The sequence below is a fragment of the Sinocyclocheilus grahami genome, unplaced genomic scaffold, assembly GCF_001515645.1.
Source record: "Sinocyclocheilus grahami isolate Dianchi unplaced genomic scaffold, SAMN03320097.WGS_v1.1 scaffold417.1, whole genome shotgun sequence".
Taxonomy (NCBI): domain Eukaryota; kingdom Metazoa; phylum Chordata; class Actinopteri; order Cypriniformes; family Cyprinidae; genus Sinocyclocheilus; species Sinocyclocheilus grahami.
In genome coordinates, this window is record NW_015505596.1 from 154,083 (window position 1) to 167,990 (window position 13,908).

Below are 13,908 nucleotides of genomic sequence, written 5' to 3' on the forward strand. Positions count from 1 at the left end.
ATATATATATATATATATATATATATATATATATATATATATATATATATATATATATATATAAAAAAGGTTGTCCTTTTGAACTTTCTATTCTTCAAAGAATTCTGAATTAAAAAAAAAAAGTATCACCGTTTCCACAAAAATATTAAGCAGCAAAACCGTTTTCCGATAAGAAATGTTTCTTGAGCACCAAATCAACATATCAAAATGATTTCTGAAGGTAATTCAGCTTTGCATCACATGAACATAAATGTTAAATGTTATTTAAAATTGAAAACTGTTATTTCACAATATTACAGTTTTACTATGTTTTTGATAAAATACATGCAGCCTTGGTAAGCCTTTAAATACATTTAAAAAAAAATCTTACTGACACCAAACTTTTGAACAGTAGTGTAAAACATTAAAAAACAATCAATTAATATATATTTTTTTCTAATTTAAATTAAAATGTAATAAGTGGTGGGAGAAAAGCACCATAAGCAAATCTGTATTGCCTATTCTTTATCTGAACTTGTATTTAAATGACAAATTTAAAATTGTTTATAACTTTTGTTTTTATACACTTGGTAAACCCAAGACTATTGACTAATATGGACAAACAAAATGAGTAAAAACACATTTTTTTTCCTTTTTTTAAGCAAAATAAAACGAAAGAAAGAAAGAAAAGATACAGAATGTTTTCTACATATAGGCCTTCTTAAATATTAATCTTTGTCATGACTAAGAAGTAAAGGTACGTGTTTGTCACCATATTGAGAATGACCCTCCTTCAGGACCGTAATCACAGTCCTCTTACCCTCGAGGAAGGACATGGAGATTAAGCGAGCACTGAGCAGAATTACTGACGTAATTGATTGCCACTCCTTTATGTTTTAAAGCAGAACACAATCCCCGCACAAAAGAGGCTGAATTTGATTTTCAGACACTATTATTTAAGGATTAAAGGACACTAACGCAGCATCTATCAATCGTTTGCTATCTGAGGAGGGAGGCTGAGAAACAAGAATGAAATAAAATATGAGAGACTCACCAGTTTGGAGTCGATTTTGGCGTCCAGCCTGGCATTACGAATGAGGTTGACAATCCATCTTTCTGCCTCCTCGGGAGTCATATTCAGCTTATCGGCCAGCATACTACGGGGCAACACAGTCCATTAGGACAAAACTTAGCTAAAGGGAGAACATTATATACACTGATGGCATTACGTGAAAATTGTGAGGTATATAACAAGCTTGTGTGTGTGAGTGTGTGTGAGCGCACAGGTTTAAAGTGCTGATCGAAAGTGCTGGATGATAATAGGTTTACTGTCATAGCTCAGCATTTAGATGTCTGATCAAGAGTGACAAATGCCTTGCATTATGTAATCAAGTCTGTGATTCTAATTGCACTAAGAAACCCATAAAAACGGAGTACAATTACATCATTGCACTTTCGTGAGTATGAGGTCAAGGTAGCGATGAAACTAACTTTGCAGACAGAAATAAAAGACAATGCTTGTGCTTGCATGACTTCCACTGACCATCCCCACCTGACATTTTGGAGAAACTCTCCATAAATGAAGCAAGGTTTCTCCTTCACAAATGTGTCATTGAGGGAGGAAGGTGGCAGCAGGGGCTCTAGTGTTCTTGGTGCAAAATCCTACTACCGCAGCTGGCTTTCTTTTTGGCTAAGCTCATTTTGTGCTTACCAGAAAGAGCAGGCTTGTCCCATTCTGTTCTTTAACTAAAACCTACACATCAGGTTTCCAAAAACAATGACTATGCTTTCACAGTGAAAGGTTAACTCAATCACCCACCGTGGCAACAGCATGGGTTTGGAGACAGGCAGAGATGACAGCTTATATCATTTCGCTCCCAGTGAAACTCTCAGAAAATGACAAGTGACAGGCTAGATTGGTCATAAAGCTCATTATTTAAGAGCTAACCGCCAACTAATGTGCCGGTTGTCACATCACGGGTTCCAAGCTGGTGATGGTTAACACATGTCCAACATCAAGCGGTGACACTCGCTACGGAAAAAAGGAATGCATGACGACTCCAGGGGTTAAAGCAAGGACATGAAATCCAAGCTCTTCGGCAGCCCCAAAGCACTCCGTGAAGCATGCGGCACGCTGATGAACAATTACAGCCGAAAAGCAACAGGAAACCAATTAGGACACTGGGAAGTTTAGATAGCTGTACATCCATTACAGGCCCGCATACCTAGGGGTCTAGACTAGGGATGTAACGGTATGAAAATGTCTTATCACGATTATAGTGACCAAAATTATCACGGTTATCGGTATTATCACGGTATTGTTAAAATGTGCTGGAGATGTTAAAAAAGTACCGACACATAAATCACTTCAAGTTTTATATTTAAAAATCAACAAACAACAAATAAAATGACTTTTTGTTTGCATAATCACTAAAACAATAATATTACCAGTGATGTTCGGATTTTTAAATATCTGTTTTAAATAGCATGTTGAAATATCTAATGTAAATGTTCAAATAAATCACATTTCAGCCTTTAAATAAAGAAAAGATATAAGTCAAAATGATAATTGATTAATAAATGATTATATGTATTTTATCTGCTCCATAAATAATTCTAGATAACTTATCTGAATTGTTTAAATATGTAGAATCCACATAAGCTTGTTTTTCATCAACCAGTCAAAATTGACAGCAGGGCATGCAAATTCGGTCCGTTTTTGGCCAGACAGAAACTGCACACAGGCTGAATGTAAATATAGGTCTCTGTAAATCCACTCTCTGACACTAGGTGGCGCTTATGGAAAAGCTGAATTAGAGCTGTTTCCCGTAACCTCCGTGGACAAAGCAGTATTGCGATTAAGAACACTTCCTTTAGGTATTACATGGAGCGATGATGAAAACAAAAGGCCACCGATTCTTTTCTGAAGGCGATCAGAACCATCAGAGGTACATTCAAATAATTAATTAATTCATATATTAATTTGTATAATTCCCTTAGCACTCTTTTTAAACCTCCCAGCTTCCCAATGAAACTACTCTGCGCGCTGTGCGCATGTGAGACTGTTACCATTAAACTGTGCTTTATGCTGGACAGTATTTATTTATCGCGAGTTGTTCAGATCGTGGTAATCTAATAAGGTTTTAATGATAATTAAAAGATGAAACGGTAATACTAACCGTGGGGAATTTTATCATGATTTATCGTCAAACCGGTAATCGTTACATCCCTAGTCTAGACCATGTTTGAAATGAAGCAGACTTGTGAGCTTTTACAGAAAAATCTATGGAAATGCCAAAGTGTTCATTATCAGCCAACTTACTGGTTTTTGGAGTCAATCCCATGATAAAAAAACAGCTTAAACAAACATAGTGCTGGTTTACGCTAGTGACGCAAGAGGCAACGGATATTATTTTCACTGATTTAATTAAGTGATGACACACGTCAGTCAAGCCAGAGTCAAAGATCGACTCAAAACAAATAAGATCGAGTTTCCTCTTAGGGGAGCTGACCCTCTGGACAAGCTAAACCAGAGATCAAGGTCAACCACAGCCTCGGCACAATAAAATGGCCCACACACACTCTAATCTAATTTTATCCAGAAATTAATTTTTAAAATGAGAAAGAGGGGAAAAGGTAGTACGTACACGCGCTTGCCACTAATATGAAAAAGTCTGAACTGAAACCAAAAATACACAAACACTGAAAGAAGTAATTATGGAAAAGAAAGAGGTTGGGTGAATGAGCCACTCAAGCATAAGTGCCTGACAGGGCGGTTTAAGCCAAGCAGCTTGACTCCTCTCACTGCAGTCTCATTTTACACAGACTTAAACCTGGTCCTCTGGGATTGGGGGGTGGAGGGTAAGGATTGTTTTCACTTCGACCCCTTACATGTACCGGCTCCTCGCAGTTGACTTATCCAATTCCGGATTCCAGGCCGGTGGGACTGGGGCAACTGGTCTCACTCCAGGAGCCGTAGACTGTTAAAAGGTCAGCTGTGAATTGAAACAGTGCTGACCTGCACTACAGTAGTTTTTGACATAGTGGACTTAAAACAAATGGATTGTTAAACATTTCCATATGAAGGCTCGAAAAGATTCACATCACTGGAAGTCAATGGAAGTGACTCCTGCTTCATAGCTTGGGGTAAAACGGATTCCCCTTATCCCACTTAAACATCCTCTTCTTTTAACTCAGAAGATAATGTTATGGCGCTTTTCCACTGCGTGGTACATCTCGGCTCAGTACAGCACGGCACAGCTCGGCTCGGTTTGCGTTTCCACTGCAGTTTAGTATCGCTTTAGAGTGGGCGGGAATTATTCACGTTGTTATAGTTGAGCCGCCTCTACTGCCTGAAAAACTTTTTCATTCCGCGTCGCCCCATCAAGCTCTCGCTGGATCCGCTCCTCTGCTATCAACGAGAGGAACGTCTGTACTTCCTCGACAGACAACGAAACAGCCACTTTTTGGTTGTTAAAAAAGGTGCGCTTGTTCAAAACAGTTGCGTTCGATCCTTCATTGGCCGTGCTGATTTAAATCTAGTGGTTCTGTTGTGTTTGTATCGCAAGTTCAGTGACGCAGGTAGTGACGATTCTCTCTGGCCAATCCGTGATCAGCAGAGTTTACACGTCACGTTTTGGTAACGGTACGGTTCACTTGGAACCTCAACTGAGGTGGTACTAAAAAAAGTACCAGGTACAAGGTACTGCACCCAGTGGAAAACCTCCCAACAGTGAACCGTACCGAGCCGTACCATGCAGTGGAAAAGCGCCATTAGTAGTTTTAATGTCATGTGCTTTATTTTTCTTATAGAAATGCGGGGGTTTTGGTAAGGATGTAACCTGAATTATTAATTTATTAGTATATATTAGTAATTATAAAATGTAAAAACAATTAAATAAAAAAAATTGTAATATTTCGAACTAAAATTTACACTTACTAGATTTCATTGTTAATTTTAAATGGATAAGTGAAATTTAACAAAAAAATTTCAGGCCTATTCACACCAAAGACAGTAACTATGATAACTATAAAGTTTTAATAATCATTCTAATTCTAGAGAAAAGGGAACTCCACAATAATGCTATAACAATAAAGTAAATCAGAATCCATCAGAGTTTAAAAAGTTTGTGCATTTAAAGCAGCAGAGACATAACTGTGCACATGCTTGTAATAAACAGAATGCTAACATCTTTTGGTGTAGACGCTAATACAGTTATCTTTATAGTTATCATTCTTAGTGTGAATGGGCCTTAAGGGAAGGAAAACAAACAAGCAAACAAACAAACATGCAGACGAAATACAACTGCAAAATTAATTACTGTGGACTGTACGAGATCACAATGATTTACAGATGACAAGATTGGAGACATCATCTAACTAAAACCTAAAATTCTCATCAACTGCTTACAGACTCTCTACTCAAATCAGGGCCAATGAATGCAAAATTGGGAATTTAAGACTTTGAAGACAAGACACAAAAATGCAAATGCCATTATAAGTGCTAGTCATAAAAACAGATTTCAAATAGAGCCTTTTCACAGACATTTTTATATATAAAGTCATTTGTAGTTGTGGTCTTTTTTGGTGTATGCTGAGGGCTAAAACAGAAAAGAAAAAAAACTCCTGCCTACTCATTCAAGGCCAACAACTGTAAACATAAAAGTGCTACAAAACTGGCATACATTTCATGAGCCCACAATTAGCTTCAGAGGACTTCTGCATACTGTATCAGTGACATGCATTTGTAAATAGGGCTGCACGATAAATCGCATGCGATATTTAACGCGCATCTTGTCAGAAAGCCGGTTCTGTAATCAGCGGTAAATCTCTTATCACCTGCGGACTTTCACATTGATTACAGAACCGGCTTTACTGATAAGATGCGCGTTAAATATCGCATGCGATTTATCGTGCAGCCCTATTTGTAAACCAAAATGGATGTTCACCAATGCCCTATACAGCCTTTCAGGCGACTCCTTTGAGCAACTAACTTGAACAGATCAACAGCAATCAGTGTCCTAGTTCAGCATTACCTTTGTCGCCTTTGACAAGAAAATGGATTCAACTGCAACGAGAAAAAGAGAGCCAGGACTCCAAATCAATTCCAGACTCTCTGCAACTGGAGATTTGGACACAGCCTGATCACATTCCATGTTTCAACCTTGACTCCAGCCCTTCTCGGTTTTATACAGCTCAGAAAATGCTAGCGAGCAATTAGGCTGTACAATGAAGCATGGAAATAGTGTGAGAACGGTGTGCGGTTAGAAGAGAAATAACAGATTCTGAATGGCTACAACTATGTTTGCATGTGGACTGCTGGAGAAACTGCAAAAAAAAAAAAAAAAAAAACCTTCCACAGGGCTTTCATCGAACGTGGTATATGATATTGTGTCGAGTGAGCATGTGCATTTGAGAACATGGTCCCTTTCGGGATTTACAGGATGTCATAAATCCCCCGAGGTAGATGCAACCTGTTGCAAGCGCGCAGAGGCGATGGCGGGAAAAAGAATGCAGGACAGATGCTCAAAGACTACTAGTTATGAAAGCTCATTAAACAGGCAGGAGGGCAACACGGCCTCTCTGCTCTGCACTCCGTCACTGGAAGGCTAATGGGAACCAGGCAGAGGGAAACCAGTGACAACTGCCCAAACCTCCCTTTTCCATACAGACCACTTCTTTTCCACCAATGGAAAATCTTGGGGACTGAAACCATTGTGTGTCTTCACTGGAAGCCTACGATGCCGCATAAATACCGTAAAAGGAGTAATAAAAAAGCGCAACCAGAGTAAAGTGGTAATAAAACACCTGCCACATTCAGCCGGACGCACACCGGAGAGTCTATGAGGAGTTCAGAAGACGCATCGTGTCAGTGGTAATTGAACCATGTGGATCATTGGACAACATAAATCACTGTTAATTTACCTTGACTCGTCGCTATAATTTTTTGAATTGTGGCAATATTCCTCTTTGGTTGTACTATAAGTGAATTAGCGTGCACAAAAATCTCAAAACGCCACTATGTTACGATCCTAACAAGGATTTTACAAGACGCAAGAGACAATGACAGAGTAAGTGGGGCTTAGAAGAGAAAAATCTGCTGTGTTATCCACAGATGGGACGCAGCCATTAAGATCCTCCTGAGGGCCAATATGTAGACCCTTTATACATGCTTCAAAACAGATGGGTGGATGTGCCTGGGATGTCTGGTTCTGAATGCGTGTCTCCATGTGTGAGATTGAGGTGCTGGCAGCCAGTCTCTGGTCATGCTTCCTCCAGCACACTGGGTAATAAAATCTTATCAGAGAGTGGAGTGGGAATGGAAGAGAGGAAACGGGAAGCGTTCCCACATTTAGGACACAAATTTAGACCTGCTACCTTTTTTATTTTTTTTTATCATTCCTGACAACAATTTATCCTTCAATTTGTTCACTTTAAATGGTACTTCAATGTTTTGTTAGCTGATCCAGCTAAGTTATTTGGTACTACATCGAAATCTGAGTACTCACCTTATACTGATGCACTGGTGAATTCGGCAGAAGGTCTCAAAGATGAACAAACGGGCATTTTCGATGAAGTCCTCAAGGCAGGCCACAAGGAAAAAATCATTCACCAGCACCTTTAAAAGATGCAAACTTTTGCATTAGACACTGTGCATGAAAATGTGAAAAAAATTTAAGTGCATTCAATTTAATGTAGATTATGCTAGAAAACATTTAAATTCAAGAAAATGCCTTAAATCACGTGGTTTCAAACTTTTTAATGCCACAGACCCCGAAATATGATGAATCCTCCGTATAACCCCCTAAAACATAAAGGCTTTTTATTTTCATTAAATACATTTCAAAAGTTGTGGTGTCTGTAAGATTTTGTAATATTTTTAAAGGAGTCTCTTATGCTCACCAAGGCTGCATTTATTTGATTAAAAATGCAGTAAAAAAAGTAATATTGTGAAATATTATTACAATTTAAAATAATTTTCTATTTGTATGTATTTTCATCAGTTTAATGCATCCTTGCTGAATAAAAGAATATTTAAATTTCTTCACGTAGTGCATGTTTTATATTGAGACAAATCTAAATAAGGGGAAGTTGTGGCCTAATGGCTGCCCACTGTTCCGGGTGTGTATTCACTGCTGTGTGTGTGCACTAAGGATGGGTTAAATGCAGAGCACTAATTCCTAGTATGGGTGACCATACTTGGCCACATGCCACGTCACTTTTTTACTTTTTAAATAGTATAAATATAATTGGTAAAATATAAAAGGAAACATCTGTCTACATTTTGAAGTAAAAACTTTTTAAAAAATTGTATGTAAATGTTCTAGTGTTAGCTTCTAAGTAAACATATGTAAATGCACTTATTGTCACATGTATTAGGAGCAGTGCTCGCTCCCAACCGCTGCTGGAACACAGAAAACTCTGTGGCTAAACTGGACAATGAGCAGAACAGGAAGTTTATATAAACTCAGAACTGAAATGAAAACAGTTCCACTTCATCCTGAGGTCTCTGTAATAGCACCTGGTTGGGGAATAACGGTATGGGGATAAAAGCCAAAAGCAAGACAAATTAAAATAGAAATATGACCAATTTTGGAAATGAATTCATAGCTGCAAGTTAAAGCAAGAGAGGCCTATAGCTAACACATATATGACAGTGTTTAATGCTATCATCATAGGAGAAAACCAGTATCTGGAAGCGGAAAAAAAAGTGTGGGGTCATTCTCAGCACTCTAAACTAACCGCAGATCTTGGAATTCCACAGTCCCCACATGAAACAGGGCAGGAACAGAGCCAGCCACCAAATTCACCACAATGGCTGTGACTTATCACCGTTTGTCTTGCCCGTTGCCGCAGGATCCACTGGGCTGCGCGGTGGAACCAATTTACAGTGCCACTGCTTTCAAAAGTCTCAACTACCGTCTTCCATCAATCTCAGACACGCAGAGCAGCTGAGTTCTGATCACCGCATACTAAACCCCCACATCCTGCAGAGACCTGGTGTGCTTTACCTTGCAGTCAAAACGCAAATAGTCAGTGCATTCCACACAGCTAAAGACATGTGCGAGCCCCTGCTGTCCCTTCACGGGTCACATGGAGTCCCCCGTCCCGCGTCTTCGTGTGCACGTCTGCACTGACAGCCCCCGCTTTGTTTGCTTAGGCTTTGAGAGCTACTATCTCTGTGTTTCTGCTTGAAGAAATCCCAACTACATGGCCATGGCCCTATCAGCCAACACACATTTCATCATTGACAATGTCTTATCTTACGCTGATAACAGTTTAGTTAAGTGCTATAATTACTGTTGAGTTTTTTCTGTAAGAGGGGAGAGAACAAGACTACGACGACTTCAAAGTAGCACAAAAAAAATTTGATTTTCAGCTTAACTTACTGGAATCTTAAAGTGCAGCTTTTTGTTTTTTCAGTCTTCAAAAAGATTGAAAACAGGGCTATATAAGCTTGCGTCTATGTTTTATGCATAGCATAGACATCATGAGCCCAAACCATTGTGCAAATGGCCCCTCTCCACTGAGATAGATCAACTGAAGAAGAAAAATGACAAAAGCTGACTGGATAAGCATGATAAGGTAATCACGATGCAAAGTAAGCTATGTGATGATTCACAGCTTGAAGAAAATCCAGAACACTTACGCGGTCAATCTCTACAGATCCAGGACCGTGTCCAGTTGGACTGAATCACAGGCCTGCAGAACCTCTGGAGCCATGGGTGCTGATGATATGCTAAATAATTGCTTGTAAACAACGGGTACTGTATTTGGGTAATTTTAGGTTGTTTTAGACATCTAGTTCGGGGGCAGTACGATATTTAAAAAATACGTTTATTCAGCATTAAATTTATTAAAAGTGACATTAAAGACTTCTAAATGTTACACAATATTTCGATTACAAATAAATGCTGTTATTTTGAACTTTCTATTAATCAAAAATCCAGAAAAATATGCATCACAGTTTCCATGAAAATATTAAGCGTCAACTGTTTATTAACGGTTTTCAACACTGATAATAACAGTTTCTTGGGCATCAAATAATTTCTGAAGGTTCATGTGACACTAAAGACTTGAGTATGCTAAAAAAAATCAGGTTCAGACTGTATTTTTGACCAAATAAATGCAGTCTTAGTGAGCACAAGAGACTTTCAGAAGAATTAAGAAAATATTCCAAATTTTTATAAGGCAGTGTTATATATATTATTGAAAAAATATATAATTGATAAAGACTTTTAATTTAAAAAATGTAATTTATTTTTATTTTTTTTACTTTTATTTAAAATTGTGACATATGGTCAACAGACAAATAAGCCAATATACACTAATACAAAATAAATGCACCTCTTTTCAATAATATTTTCTTTATTATTACAAATTATTTTTTTTGCACATTTGGGTCATTTTTTTCCCATTTACATTCACTTAACAACCAATTAGTCAATGTAACGGATTTGTTTGAAGGTGAATAGGATGTTTGTTTTAGTACGAGCAAAGACGATTGAGTGCAGACAGTCTGATGACTCGCGAGGCTTCGGCAGCCTAACAGGAAAAGCTTTGGGCTGTTGTAGACGGGTAACTCTGATTTTCTAAGTCACCACTCAATCAGACTGTGAATTTGCGAGCATTTAGAGCTGACATACATCTGAGCCTAGCCAGTTATGCTCACATGCCACATAATTTAACTTTTTTTGCAGCTTGTGATCTCGATAATACCTCAGGCTTTCATAATCAGGCTCAGGACTAATTAGTGACCATTTACGCAGTGTCTGGGCTGAGCTCCCGTTGTAGGATACGCCTGCTTCTGGAGGTCCGGTAGCCAGAGGGCTCTCACGAGATCTCACAGATGCAGGTGTGCTAATTACTGCTAGCCTTACAACGCCTGGCCTCCAAGCATGCAAAGTGTAATAGAGATCTCCCAAATGACTCGATCAGTTGGACCTGCAGAGACCCCCCCCCCCCAAAAAAACATGACTCCTGGTGATTTGGGCCTCGTTTTTCTCTCTGCTTCTTGACGATAAACGGCTAGAATGAAAAACAGCTGGCCTGATCAAATGGACACTCTCACAGGAGTAAATGTTTATAAATCATGTCAGCGTTTTAGGAAGGTTCCCATTTCAACGTTAAGTTGGATTTTTTCATTCTCCTATAGAAAGCCTGCTATTTAACATATGAGGTGCTTGTTGCTAAACAAAACTGAATTGTTTTATTTTAGGCAACGGCAGACGATGGATAGTGCAACTGGTCTTTGAATTCATAATAATTTAGAGAACAGGAATGAGCTTCGACATAAGTGCACACTAGGCTAAAGGCACTCAAGCTAATTACGCTTGGGATGAATCTTTGTAATGTAATGTGTTAACTGCAACCAAGAACGCGCCTGAAGGCCATTTCTGGCTTTTATCACACTGAGACTTTCTTATTCAAAGTAAAATACTTTTTGCCGTTTAAGATTTGGCACGTTTGTGGGGCAGCTTACCAAATGCATTTAGGTTGAAATGTAATGTTTTCCAGGGTCAGAATGGCGAACAAATTTCGGTGCTGTGCCAACGATGTCTGCAATAGCATGGTAGCAAAAGTCTTTGTACTATTCCTACACTATGGTAATGATAAAACCAATGTATTGCAAAGAGAAAAACATACTCTCTTACTATAGCCCTTTTAAATAAAAAAAAATGTACAGTACATTTACAATTTAGTGTTTTGCACCAGAAGCCCTAAAATCTTTTAAAAGCACCACCTGAAAATTAAAATTGGGTCATACAGTACTTTATTCAACTTCACTATTACTATCACTAGGTTCCAAGTATGGCCTTTATTTTTTTACGTAGAACACTGTTTTTTAAAGATTCAAATTAATGCAAAAGCACCATTAAAGTGGTCCTTATGACTTAAATACCATATTCCAAGACTTCTGAAGCCATATGATAGCTTTGTGTGAGAAACAGATGGAAAATTGAAGTCATTATGAATAAAATATGCAATATACAACAAAATCTTGACATCCACTCTTCTTGTCATCCAATTATATGAGAAAAAAGCATTCCGTCTGATTCATGAACAAATCATTCTTTAGAGTTGGATCTTTTTAGTCAATTAGTCTAAAAGACTCATGATTCTGATCTGATTGCGTTCAAAGCACCAACTCCGACTGATCAAAGTGGGGAAGAGTACTCGTGAACAGACACAAATTTAATTTTGTTCATCAGATAAAACTGTTGTACAAATTCAAAAGACTTGGAATATAGCTCATATTAGTCATATGGACCACTTTTATGATAGTTTAATGGTGCTTTGGACTTTTTGAAACTTGAAAGCTTCAGTCTCATTTCAATAAAACTGCATGGAAATTAGCAACTAACAGAGTCTTCAGAATTTCTCAAAAAAAAAAAAAAAAGGAGGGGTATTTACAATAAAATTTTAAATTTTTGAGCTATTCCTTTGAAACAAAGCTTGTTACTCCATTTCATTGTGTTTTTGTTTGTTTTTTTGGCACTATAAGTCAGTAGTTTAACTGTAAAAACAAAGAATGACACAGCAGGGCAAGGGTGAAAACTGATGAAGTGACCATTATGGAAGGCCATTTATAAACGGGAACAAAAATACATATCACTGGCTTGTCTGTACCGCAGCTCTTTCCAGTGCGTGTGTCCGCCTCTGCTCACCAAAAGCACTTCTTGTTAACCATCCCACTGATCTGACAATTACCAGCTATCATAAAAACATGACAAATGGTGAGTCAGAGGCTCTTTCAGGGGCCCACTTCCACAGCTGCCCATGACACCACGGCACGGAGAGACCACTGTGCTTTAAGACCCCTTTCAGGGCCCGAAACAGAAGGGTAGGCTGTTTGTGGATGCAGAAAAGTGACACACAGCATCGCTAATGACTATCACCAGTTCTAGGAAAGTTCAGAGGACGCCTCTGACCAATCAGAGGTCGGAGTGTGATGACATCACATCTCATCATTAGAGAAATTGAGGCATCATCTGCGTAAATTACAAAGCTAAAGGCTTTTTGTCGCCAGACAAGCAGTGAAGCATGAGCTCAACATCTTAGGAGAAGGATAGTCTCTTCAAACTCTTTCGCTAATGGAACAGGTTATGAAACGTTATGAATCTTATGCTTTTGGAAAAACAGGAACATGACAGAAGATACAATCAATCTGCAAAGTCCCTATAAAGAGGAGGGTGTGCCATGCTTTTAAGGACACGCTGAGAAACAAGCTAATAAAAAGGTAACAGGAAAAGACAGCTGGAACTTACCGCCTCACACTCTCTCAGCTTCTTCTGAGCACTATCAAAGTCAAAGTTCACATACAGACACTCCACAAACTCCGTGATGGGATCTTTGTAGGTGTACGACTCCTAAAAAGAAGATAACAAAAGAAAAAAATTATGCAATTTAAGGGAAAGCTCACACACAAATGAAATGTACTTTTCACCTACCATGCTGGTTTTTAAACTGGGGTGCGTTTCTCTTTGTAAATCTACTTAAAGGGGTCATATGATGCGATTTCAATTTTTCCTTTCTCTTTGGACTGTTACAAGCTCTTGGTGCATAAAGAAGATCTGTAAAGTTGCAAAGACTAAAGTCTCAAATCCAAAGAGATATTCTTTATAAAAGTTCAGTCAGCCACGCCTACCTAAAACGGCTCGTTCTAACACGCCCCCACATATCTACGTCGCTATGTGGGAAGATTTGCATAAAGCCGCCCAAATGTTCTCGCTGTAGTATTGTTGTTGCCGCCACCATGTCGTGAAGGCACTGTGTGATTCGTTGTGAAAGCGAAACTACTTTGTTTGGTCTTCCAAAAGAGGACGATATTTGCTTCGTCATGCCTGGAGCTGATCCGTGCTGGTTGCTGAGGAAATACTACAACTTTGCTCTGTGGATCACCGGATCGGCTTTCACCGTGGACGAAGC

The 13,908-nt window shown here is 38.6% G+C and overlaps 1 protein-coding gene across 1 annotated transcript in view; it reads right to left on the reverse strand.

Moving 5' to 3' along the window:
- Positions 1 to 13,908, reverse strand: part of LOC107551184 (eukaryotic translation initiation factor 3 subunit E-A) — a 40,260-nt gene that overhangs the window by 2,652 nt on the left and 23,700 nt on the right. Inside the window, exons 9-11 of the mRNA XM_016232712.1 lie at positions 13,248 to 13,349; positions 7,488 to 7,597; positions 1,034 to 1,136 (exon numbers count right to left, since the gene is read on the reverse strand). Coding sequence (XP_016088198.1) covers positions 1,034 to 1,136; positions 7,488 to 7,597; positions 13,248 to 13,349 — 315 coding nt within the window. The remainder of the gene's footprint in view (positions 1 to 1,033; positions 1,137 to 7,487; positions 7,598 to 13,247; positions 13,350 to 13,908) is intronic.